Source organism: Microtus pennsylvanicus, chromosome 8, assembly GCF_037038515.1.
Source record: "Microtus pennsylvanicus isolate mMicPen1 chromosome 8, mMicPen1.hap1, whole genome shotgun sequence".
NCBI lineage: Eukaryota > Metazoa > Chordata > Mammalia > Rodentia > Cricetidae > Microtus > Microtus pennsylvanicus.
Window position 1 is genome coordinate 12,237,521 of NC_134586.1, and position 12,480 is coordinate 12,250,000.

The following is a 12,480-nucleotide window of genomic DNA, read 5'->3' on the forward strand; positions in this document are numbered from 1 at the left end:
TGAGCTTGGCCTCCACAAGGGTGTGAATATTAGTCATTGTGAGTTTGGCCTCCACAAGGGTGTGAATATTAGTCATAGTGAGCTTGGCCTCCACAAGGGTGTGAATATTAGTCATCGTGAGTTTGGCCACCACAAGGGTGTGAATATTAGTCATCATGAGCTTGGCCTCCACAAGGGTGTGAATATTAGTCATCATGAGCTTGGCCTCCACAAGGGTGTGAATATTAGTCATCGTGAGCTTGGCCTCCACAAGGGTGTGAATATTAATCATCGTGAGTTTGGCCACCGTGCATTTCAGGTTTTCTCACCACACAATGAAGGGCTGATGAACTCCTTTAAAATCAAACAAAAACATAATTTGGGTTTTCCATTTTAAGGATTTATTTTTATTTTATGCACGTAAGTAGATATACGTCTATGAACTATGCGCCTGCCTTGGAGGTCAGATCCCCGGATCTGCAGTTACGGGATGCTGTAAACTACCATGCTGATGCTGGGAACAGAACAAGCGTCCTCTGTGAGAGCAACAAGTGCTCCTATCAGCTGAGCTGAGCCGTCCCTCCCGCCCTATTTTTCTTATACACAGCTGAAGATCCTAACAGATTTCTAAGCATTTCAACCTAAATTCTCTATCTACTTCTTTAATTTTGGCTAGGGCTTGAACTCACTCAGAGCCTTGCACATGACAGGCACTCCAACCAGGGAGCTATATCCCCAGACCCCACAGTTAACACAAACATTCATGTTGTCAATTTGACTGGCACACCACGGGGAAACCGGCAAAGAAAGAAAGACGAATTCAGTGACTTACACACAAAAAATGTTGTAGGCTCAATTCCAACTTGAAGACCACATCTCCCATTTACCTAACTAGCTGCTTGGAAGACAGAAATTACATATGAGATCACTGACGTTTATGGACTTTTTGAAAGCCATGTTAAAATTTAAAAAGAGGAGTTCCGTGCTGTAGTTCGGCCCCCCACCCCCACTCCAATCTGCAGCTTCAGCAATAGAACAATGACTTTTTGTGCATACCCCTATTAGGGCCAGGCCACAGAAGTAAGCTGGTGATTTCCAGAATGTCCTCCTCACTACCTAAGCCTTTGCTGAGCAATTTAACAAGGTGGGCCCTTCTTTTCTTTCTCCTAGAAAAGGCAATATAACCTTTGGCTTGTGCCAGCCAGTTTTTCCTTCATTAACATAATTTTCCACATTTAAAAAACATATCTTTTTTCATTTATTTGTTGCTATGAAGTAAACCTAGAAATCTTCAGGCTCTTTTTTTTTTAAGTCAAATAAAGAAATATTCTTCCACACAGGAGAAGAGAGAACACGGGGAATCTGGCTCCGCTTTATAACATCACGGTCCGTGGTGCAGTCTGTGTCAGTATTTATTTCCAATCATTTAGTTTATGATCGAGAATAACTTTTGATTACTGACGCTCGTAGCATTTCTCACTCTGTCTTGGACTGTTTGAGGGTCTGTATTTTTATTACAAAGTTCAATAAAAAATAAAGTCCAAAACCCACAGGTCCCAAAACTGATTCCTGGCTCGGGCTGTATGTCACTCCTTTCCAATCCGCAAGGTATTTCCTCCGCCTGTAAGTCTCTGTCGCTTGCTCATAAGCAAATTTATCTCCTAATGCCTCATTCTTTATTTTAGCCATTAATCTCCCATTGAGAATCTTACCAAATGCTTTTTGCAGATAAAAATATTTAATGTTTACTAGATTTCCCCATTCCACATAACATATATTGCTAAAAGGGGGGAAAAATCAATCTTTTGTCCCTGTATTCAAGTTGGCCAGTTTGATTCGACATGTCTTCCTCGGAAGCAAGAAATCCTACTTCTTTTGCCGTGGATTGAATTATGTCCAAACAAAGAACGTCAAATCTGAAACCCTAGATTTGTCAGAAAGTGAGCTTACTTGGAAATGGGGTGACTGCATCTGTAATCTATTAGGATGAAATCACCCCGAGGAAGGTGTACATTGCCTGGCTGCAGTCCGCAGAAGAGACTCAGGCACACAGAGAGAAGACGCCATGTGATGGCAGAGGCCGAGGTTGGCACGGTGTGCCCACCAGCCAAGGAAAGCCAGCAGCTGCCGTCTTTGCTTCCTGGAGCCTGTATTCCACACTCAGCAAAGCACAGCAAGGCAGTGTATGGGATGAACATGCTGAAATATCTATCATGGGGGGGGAGGGGAGATAGTGGGTGGGGTAAATATTCTGGAGTATCTGCACTTAAGTTTCCTTCCCGGATGGGATGGCAAATCAGTTTTCACCCCGTAAGTAGTCTAACTTCGGGCCTGCTTTAAGGAACTATAAAGGATCACTGACCATGCTGGCCCCGCAGTGCTTCTGCGCCTCTCTGGAATTTCCTCTGGGCCAGGCAGCAGCTCCCTTTTGCTTTGATCAAAAAAACCAACACAGAGCTCTGCTCCCTTCTAGGTCCACCTGTGAGTTTTTACACACCTCCACGTCACACCACTGCCTTGCAATGCCTCAGGACTGCACTGGAAACACAATCTCTGGGTCACAGTCACAGGATGAGAGACAGGGCCACGCCACTTCAACAGAACTGTGACCTTAGGGCCCAGAACTAAAGGAGCAATTTTCTAGATTCTTGTCAGTCCCGGCCCCATAGTTGATTCAGACACAGTGGGTACTAAGGGCTACTCCTCAATCATGTGATCTACATAGAACCTACACTGTTCCTCTGAACCCAGTAAGAAGGAAGTCCCAACTCTTGCCATGTGGGCCTGAACTTTCCTGCGATCCCCTGCAATGCTACCGCCGGTCTGCCCATACCATGTAACTCTTCTAATAAATCTCTTACCCCAAAGAGCAATCCACCTCAGTGTCCCCCTTGAGCCCCAAACCAGAAACTTCCACAAACGATCTTCTAACATAACAGACCTCTATATTTTTATGCTTTCTCCAGTGCTGGACTGCATTAATAGCTTATCTTTTCATAAGTTAAACACTTTTGCTTATAAAAAAAAAACAAGATCTTATTTAAAAAAAAAAAAAACCAGCCTGGCACACCACAGGGATCAGAATGCACCATCTGGATCAATACTCCCTGAGCAAGGAAGACTTGCAGAATGTGACAAGGGACTCAGTATGACTTGTGACAATCTTCTCGTGTCGTTTATTATTTGAATCATATTAATCTATTTAAGCTTTAGGTATTAATTTACTGTTAATCACTTCATGGTTTCGATGTTTCTGCTTCTTGTGGTCCACGTGGGTTTCCCATGGCTCGCCCCTTCTCTCATCATTTAATAACCTCACTTACAGGTCCACGTGGGTTTCCCATGGCTCGCCCCTTCTCTCATCATTTAATAACCTCACTTACAGGTCCAAGTGGGTTTCCCATGGCTCGCCCCTTCTCCCATCATTTAATAACCTCACTTACAGTCCCCTCTTTTTCTGCTTCACCTCGCTATTCCTGCCTTACTCTGAATTTCCAATCATCCATTCCCTGGTTCTGGCTTTTTCTTTTCTTTTTTCCTTTTCACATTTATTTCCTCCACCTTGCAAAATTCTGGCCAAGTTCGAACTCATTTCGCATTCCTTCAGGGCGCACCCTTCCTAGTCCCATATTTTTGCAAATGCTTTCTGCACAGATCCGCATCAGCAGTTCAAACCCGATGACATTACGATTACATCTTCCGTGCCTCGCCACTCCAAACTTATTTATCACCCCTGCATTATTCCTGAAGATAAGGTCCAGAGTAACCTGGAGGAGAGCTTGTTAGCTGTTGCCTGTGTGCGTGCAGACAGCCCTACGATCCCAAAGATAAAGTCAGTGCTACACCTCCGCATTCTCCAAGTGCACACGCAGCCGCTGAGCTCTCGCAGTAGGGACACAAGCCTACTTTGTGCTTCTCTTCGGTAAGTGGATCTCACTTGTTATCACGTCATCGTTGTGGAGCTGGATGAACACAAATGCAGCTCTTCCCCTACCCGCAATTTCTCGCCCTCCAATTGCCTACCCCACCCCATCCCATCCCCGTTCTTCTTTTGTTTGTTTTCGCACCAGATTTCCACCAATCAGAGGCCCATGTGAACCACCCCTCCAGAGGAACCTCTGAATTCTCCCCCTTCAGGCCCTGCACCCGGAATGCCAGGGGTGTGGAATCTCCGCAGCAGCTGGAAATCAGCTGCTCTTTTTACCTGCCTTTTAAAAGTTTATTTGCACTTCTCTAGCAGGTGCCTGGCGATCGAGAGCTGTGTGATAATTTCAATTGGCCGCTTGTTGGAAGACTCACCTGTCTGCTAGGGCTTTCAGAGTACAGGAGTTAAGAGAGCCGACAGGTACACAGGCCAGGAACTGCATCAGAAAGATAACTAACAGATCACAACTAATGGTGATTCTTAGCCGGATTCCTTTCATAGCTCTCTTTTCTAATGAGTCCATATCCAAAATTAATTCAACAACCCTCTAAATGCAAGCTCTGGGGTGGTGGGATGGGCACAGAAAAGCGCAACTGAAAATCACAACTGAAAATCACATATCCCCCGGGGGCACAGTCAACGCCTTTTGAAAAGCGATACTCTGAACACCTGTAATGGCCTGGTAGAAAGATCAGTTGGGCCTCCTTTCTTACTAATAGGATAGTATAGAAGCCGTGCTGAGATGTCAATCACTTGCAAGGTTATTGACGTACAGTTTACAACGTAGTCTCTTTCTTTAATTCGATTGTTTGATAATCACATTGGTTTAACTGCAGAAGGTCAAGTAGAGCAGGGAAAGAACAAGAGCCCAGATCTTCCTGACTGTGCTCCTTCACCAGAAATATTTAAAAAAATACTCAATAAGCTTCACACAAAAGTAGGACGGGAATCCTTTAGTTGATTCTCCATCTGCTTTCTGAGGCTGTCACGGGACACTGCACACAGCACTTATCAGATACAAGTTAACTTGGCTCACGGGTCTGGAGGCTGGGCGTCCAGGAACACAGTGTTGGTGAGGGCCTCTGTGCTGCTCCACAGCAAGGCAGAAAGGCCCACAAGCACGTGGGAGACGGAGAAGGAAACACAAGTGGGTGAACAAACACCACACTGCGCACAACTGTGGGAATGGCATTAACTACACATAAGGGCAGGCGTGAGAACTTCTCAGAGGCCCCGCCACTTGCTACTAGTACCTAGGAGACTCCAATTCAGCCCAAGTTTTGGAAAAGGCCTTTGGATCATAGCGCTGACCCAGCATGCAAATGCCGTGGTTAGCTAAGTCTGTGCTTACGGTGGCCAACAGTACCACACTAACACACTTAGGCTTCTCCACTCATTCTTTCTCCAGAAGAACCGCTTTTGCAATAATCGGTTATCAAAACCATAAAATTATGGTGACTGTAAATCACAGACTTGTAACAATTTAATTTTAAAGTAAGGGGCAAAGTGTTGATGGAGGATTCCAGATGTATAAGAACACTGGCGGACTGCTTACTGGTTACTAATAACTAGAGAGTGGCAGGAAGTATGTTCAGGCTTTGGAAAACTGGAAGCTAAAAACACAAAACCTGAGATCACTCAGAAACTCAAGTTAGCAGATTGGCTCTTTAAATCAGTTGTTGTAAATATGTTCAAAGACATGCGGGAAAACATAGCTCAAAGACTCAGTAGAAGAGTGGAATGTTGTAATTAAATCACAATCTCAAATAAACAAACAAACCAAAATTCCAAACCCAAATGTGTACAGTGGCATAAATTTTACTGAGTGGGTTTAAAAGCGAACTTGAGATACAAAATAAAGAATAAGGGACCTAAATAAATATCCATGTTAATAGCATCTTAATTCCTAATTTCCTGTTTGAAGAACATCACTACTAAGACCAGTGAGGAGGGTGAGGATGATCACTAAGGAGAAAGAACTTAAGCAGCCTATAGGACAGTATCAAGCAGTCTTATACCTGCAGATTTAGGGTCCTAGAAGGAAAGACAGAGAGGATGGGGCAGAAAATGTATCTGACAAAATAGTTGTGGGGGCTGGAGACACGGCACCGTGGTTAAGAACATACGCTGCTCTCACAGAAGACCCAAGTGCAGGTACTAGAAAAACACTAAACATTTAGACACTAAAGCATTCAATCTAGATGGCACTTTAACACTCTAAGTGACAAGTGGATTTACAAAGGAAAGTGGAAAACGCCTTAACAATGAACAGAAAGAAAACAGGGTCAAAAGTTGGATCTTTGAACACACTAATTAATAAAATTGGCAAAACCTCTGCATGACTCTGTCAGGAGAGAAGCACTAACATGGGAAAAGAACAGAAGCATAGTCAGGCTGAAGAATGAGCTGTAACTGTAGATCCCACAGCATCAGACTGAGACGAGCTCCTACACAGCTTTACAACCAGAATTGCAGCAGCTCAACATATTTATGTGGCAATGGAACACCTGCACGAAAACTTACAGTCTCGTGGTTATTATTTTGGGGAGCAGCACCTACGATGTGAACTACGCGATGCTCTAAACTGACAAAGCCGAAGGATGTTGATAAACTCAGATCAGTCCTTCTGTAGTTGAGGAAGCCGGTGAAAAGCATGGACTGACTGTGAGGGGTCTGCGGTGGTCTGAAGGGAAACGGTCCAGCTCCTAGTAGCCTTTCAGATCTGAGTGTTTGGTACTGTTCAGGAATGAGTAGGAGGTGTGGCCTTGTCAGAGGAGGTGTGGCTTGTCAGAGGAGGTGTGGCTTGTCAGAGGAGGTGTGGCTTGTCAGAGGAGGTGTGGCTTGTCAGAGAAGGTGTGGCTTGTCAGAGGAGGTGTGGCTTGTCAGAGGAGGTGTGGCTTGTCAGAGGAGGTGTGGCTTGTCAGAGGAGGTGAGTCACTGGGGTAGGCTTTGAGGCTTCAAAAGCCCTTGCCAAGTCCAGTCCTTAGCTCTCCCTCTCTGCCTCAGCTACTGCTCCAGCTCCATGCCTGCCTGGCTGCCACTATGCTCCCAACCAGGACGAACCTGTGACAAGCCCCCAATGAAATGCTTCCTTTTATAAATACCTTGGCCCCAGTGTCTCTTCACAGCCATAGAATAGTGACTAAGACAGTCACTCAGAATCCACCTGGGTGGTGGTGAAGTTTTGCTTCTGGACTGTGTATGTAGCTTCAGGCAATTGCATACTGTCAAAACTTCTCTCGCTGTACACTTAACACCCAAATTTCAATTACTATAAATTTACCTCAGTGAGGTTAACTTTTTAGGTAAAAAAAAAAGTAACTTATTTTTATTTGGGATTATTTTGTGCATTATGTAATAAAACTAAATCAAAAATACAAAAAACACTAAATTTTAAAAATGTTTGAAAAACAGTTCATTTATATATAATGACAGGATAAATACAGGTTAGGAAAAAGGCTAGAATCTGGCAAATGTTAAACCACTGAGAGCCATGTCCTTCATAAGAGCAAGCACAGAGTCTTAGGAAACAGCTGCCCTGCAAGTGAGAACTCCGTAAATGGGAGCTCACGACTGACTACAGGTGTGTGTGAGCTTTGCAATCTCAGGAAAATCAGTGGATTCCAGGTTTCTCCATGGAGCCCAGAGATGATGTGAAGATAAGGGTATTAAAACTGGTGTGTCAACAATTGGGCCAGAACTCAATGGAACAGCACCTGTCTAGGATGTGCGCAGTTTGAACCCAGTTTCAAGTCCCAGGAATATACATACACACACACCCCGGAAAACCTAGTGTGGTCTCCCTATGGAAACCAGGAAGGAGGTTCTCAGGAAACTGAGAACAGATTACTATGCAATGCAGCTGTATCACTCCTGGGTACACACCCAGAGAAATCAAAGTCGCACAAACAGAGACATCAGCACGTTCATGTTTACTCACGACGGCCAAAGAACTGAGCCAGACTAGGTGGGAAAAAGCAGTAAATGCACAATGGGGCTTTACTCAGTCACACGCTTCCTCTCCTATGGGAAGGACTCATACATTTCCCCTATGAAAGCAGAAGAGCAACTATTAACACATGGGAGGCGGAGAGGTCTAAAAGACAAGGAGGGTAAGAGCAAGAAACAGCAATTCTCAGATATAGAATGTGTGTGTGTATGCGTGTGTGTGCATGTGGTGTGTGTGTGCGTGAGTGTACACATTAAATAAGGCAGAGGGGAATGAACTGTAAGGAGGAAGGAAAGGGGCAGGAGGGGAGGGAGGACAAGAGAGTAGTGGAGAAAACCAGCAGAAACAGAATCCAACGACAATGTCTGTCTGAAAATTCCAGCCTGAAGCCCATTATGTTCTACACCAACTACAGGATATTCTTCTTCTTATGGTCCGAACATAAGAATAAACCAAAGATGAACCTGTGGATGGACCCCACAGCTATGTCCTCAACAGACTAGGTAAACAATGGAATGAAACAGACAGACAACAGCGGCCAACTAAACAAGGGGAAAGTGGCAAAGGCGGCTTTCTAGGCAGTTTTCCCTGGGTGGAGTGGATGGAGGTGGCCAATGCTACCTTCCCTCTGTGAGTGGCAGGTGCAGAGAGGACACTGGCTGACCTTTTAGAACTCACATACTTTCTTTGTGATGGTGTCACAGTTGGGGTAAGAGACACCTCAAGGGTAGCTCAGCTGTGACCCCACTGTTTGTGCCTAGTACCCATGCTGACACAGCAGCACCCTCAAGAGGCTGTCGGCCTATCTGACTGCAGTTCCCAGAAGGTGGCCTCGACTTGTACTTTGTTGTTGGGTCTAACAATCTCTTGCTTTGTCAAAGAGCACAAAAGGCAGCCGCATGTCCAGCTCACACACTGAGGGCCTTCACACAGTCCCTCTGAGTAACAGCAAGACTTTTGCTGCTGCGGACCTTTGAACACCAGCATCCCGTGAGCCACTGCACAGTCTATTCCTGCTTAGCCTTGGAATGTTAGAGATTCTGAGATAAAAGACATAAATAGCATCCGACTTCAACAGCATCCAGCAGCAGCGACCAGGCCCTAGCAGCACTCTTGATGCCTCAGGCAGATTGTCAGTGAGTTCCAGAGAGCCATCCACTAGACCCAACAGGGCATCGAAAGGCACATGGAGTATAAACACATACAGGGTGACCACAGTGGATGGCCTGATCCAGAGAAACCTGGCGTCTTCATCCCAGTGCAGAACCCCTCAAAATTCAGTTAGCACCCCAGCATAATAAGACATGCAGCCTAATGGATATAGGGCTCAGGGGATGAACCAAGTGGAGAATTTTCTCGACACTGGTGTGGCTTTACTGACACCAAACATGCTGAGGACAGTTATGTTGGCGGACAGCTATGTTCAAGGCAAGGGGCCCAACATACACAAAGATGAAACGGAGCTGGATGCCAGCACTCTGAGGAAGCTCCAAGTCACCCTACACGGCGGATTCTAAGGGGTGAAGGGAAAACAAGACAGCAAAGGCACAGACAAGCGAGCAGCCAAGAAAGTTCCACTCCATCAGAAGACGAAGGGAACCGACAGCAAGATTTTCAACAAAGCAAGGCCATAATCAAATCATCACTTTGAAAAGATCATTTAACAGCAAAAAGGTGGGAAGACTGGAAGGGGCCAAAAGTAGGGACAGAGAACTGAGCTGAGGTGATCCAGTAGGGAGGGTCTGCCCAGGACAGGGCCATCTCTGCAGAGTCGGGAGAAACATTAGGCAGAATCGCGGGTGCTGCGGAAGTGAGAAAGTACAGCCCAGCTCCAACTAGGTCCACAGGTGGCTATATCTGCTGTGTGTGCAAAGCAATGAGTCTACGTCTATGTGGAAGCAGGAAAGCCAGCACCACAGTAATTCACTTTATATGTGCAGGGACAAAAGCAGAGGCTGCTTCAGAAATCACAGAGGCAGATCTAGGAGAAAAACTCAACTCTTAAGTCACAGAGAACTCCTGCCCAGCCTGTGCTGAGGAAGGAAAAATCAAATCACACAAAAGCAAACAGCTAACAAGAGCGCCATCTACTGCTATGTAAGGATAGTGCAGCAAAGAAATGCCAAGCAAATAAGAAAGAAACAAACAAAAAACAGAAAGGTGGAGAGAAGCCCAAAAGTCTCTGCCCACTTCACTCTGTGTATGCATTCACAAAACGTCTCATCCTTCCCACACACACACACAAAAAAGTTGCCCCCCAAGGGGTTAGCACTTTCAATAACACGCAAGTGCTTTCATTTGCTCCTTTCTCCTGAAACCATCAATCCAGCCGGAACCCCGTCTGAATCCATAAAACTCACCTGCCATCATTGCTACCAGGCTGGCTTTGTAGACGTTGGTGAGAGAGCCGAGCTCTCCTGTGGCTAGGATGGTTTTGAGATGAGCCTCCCCGCAGGCCTTTCGAAACTGGCTGATCTCGTCGTAGAGGGCTAGAGAAGAAAATCATTGAGGTGGTTACAAAGCAGGCAAGTACCTGGCAAGCCTTCAGAGCCAGAGGAACCCACTTCAGATTGAGGAGACGTAAAACGCTTGTCCCTTCCTAACCATCACCCCAATTTAATATCACCTACAGCATTCTGCTACCGTTCACACCCTGTGACAAGGAATGCCCGGTTTGCCGCCATGAACCTGTTTCTAAGTGCTGGCCTAGGGCTCTAGAGTCATAAAGCTTCTTAAACATCATTATAAGGACATGCAAATTATAAATAATCTCTACCTTTTCCATATGATTATGACCTGAGGGAGAAAAAAAACAAATTCATCTCATATAAATGCCACTCATATAGTTACTATAGCACTTCCCAAGCTAGAGAAAAGAACCCTGGGGTTCCTACTAATGCCACTTAGAGGTGACAGGGGCTCCTGCTAGGATATACAGCTGATCCTTCTTAAGAAATTATCAACGACGCAGAAAGAACAGGCTGCCCACGATGAGGAAAGTTCACATGCATATTCCAGTCCTAGAGGTGAAGCGCCCGGCAGGGTAAAACTACATGCATATGAAGAAAGCTATTGGCAGAGGTATGCTCTGCTGTGGCCTTCCACTCACCCTAACCCTAGATCCCTTCAGGCCTCTAGAGCTCCAAACAGTGCCTGAAAGCAGTCTGCTTAGTAGATTAGACGGACAGACAGATAGACAAAGGCGTGTGCATAGACACATGACAAAATAAAATTGAGGGAGCAGTTCAAGGTGACAGAAACCAATGAGCAAACAAAATACAATCAGATAAATATAAATACAAAATATAAATATAAAAATATATAAAACCCAAAATAAAAAAACAAAAAAGTTGGTAAACAAAACCAATATGAGCATCAAACTTTTCAGAAAAGCTATCTAACAGTCTTCTGAGGATGACAGTAGGGATCTTTGCTGTAGCTCCCTATCACACGGCCCACCTGACTCGCAAAACTCAGGAAACGGAAAATCTTACCACGAGGGCCAAGGCCGTGTGTGTTAGGAGAGGCTGTTTTACACACAGGAGCCTCGTAAGACAGAAGGCTTGTTACCCCCAGATTGTCCCCACAGAAGGTCTGAGGACACCACCATGTAGCTCCAGCCCCTGCCCGTTTTGCCTGACTTGTGGGAAAGCCGTCTGCCTTAAGTGCCCACCATGACACCTGTATAGAATGTCTTCAATCATAACCCCACACCAGGCAGTAACAAATGACATCCTTACGACTCAGGACAGTGGCTGTGGGATGCTTCGCGACGCTGGATCTAAAGAGAACACTGCTCTTGAAGAGCCACAGGTAAAATCACTTATAGCCTAAATATCCAAAACGCCAACCCAAAGTTAACGTTTGAGTTAAAATTCCACAGTAAGCTACTACCCTGAGAGCAGGCTTCACGGCAGACAGGAGCGCTGAAAAGCAGCTGCATCACTTCCGGTCGGACCTCAGGCAACATTTCTCTCCATCATAGTCCTGTCTTCAGAGTGTAAATCATACCTTACAGGCTTATTATGAAGATTAAAGGTGTGTGTGTATGTGTGTGTGTGTGTGTGTGTAGTACTTTGCATATTGCCTGACATGTGAATTCTCAAACAGCTTAAACATCACTATAAAATTTAGTATTTTGGTAGATGAGTTTCCATCTTGTGATGTCTAAGAAACATCATATCTTATTCCACAGCCCAACCCACTCCCCGTAGGGACCAGAAACTCTGCTGTATGGACAAAATCTTGAAAAATATTTAATTACAGCCTCTGTTGAAGTGAACTTTTATTTGAATAAAAATTCTTAAGCGATTGATTATGATCATGTCTATGGGAAAATACACAATTTTTAATGAACATAGGATTTATTTACCTGTAGTTAAATTAACCAGAAAACCTTGGTGTGCTTCATGACATCACCATTTGGAGAGTACATACGTTCTTCCCAAATGGGAGGGATTTGCAAGAGTCATCTGCACCGCGGTGCCCTCCCACTCTCAAGGCGCTAATTTGCCATATCATTTTACTAATTTCATGAAATAACAATAGCATATATTCCTGACCAAATATCTTATAGCTTGATTTTATTCTAATTTCTGTACGTGTGGTGGCTGAGTAGGATGGTGGA

At 44.9% G+C, this 12,480-nt stretch overlaps 1 protein-coding gene across 1 annotated transcript in view; it reads right to left on the reverse strand.

Annotated features, from left to right (window-relative positions):
- The window catches only part of Dera (deoxyribose-phosphate aldolase), an 87,950-nt gene that overhangs the window by 32,507 nt on the left and 42,963 nt on the right, over nucleotides 1-12,480 (reverse strand). Inside the window, exon 6 of the mRNA XM_075982458.1 lies at nucleotides 10,214-10,342. Coding sequence (XP_075838573.1) covers nucleotides 10,214-10,342 — 129 coding nt within the window. The remainder of the gene's footprint in view (nucleotides 1-10,213; nucleotides 10,343-12,480) is intronic.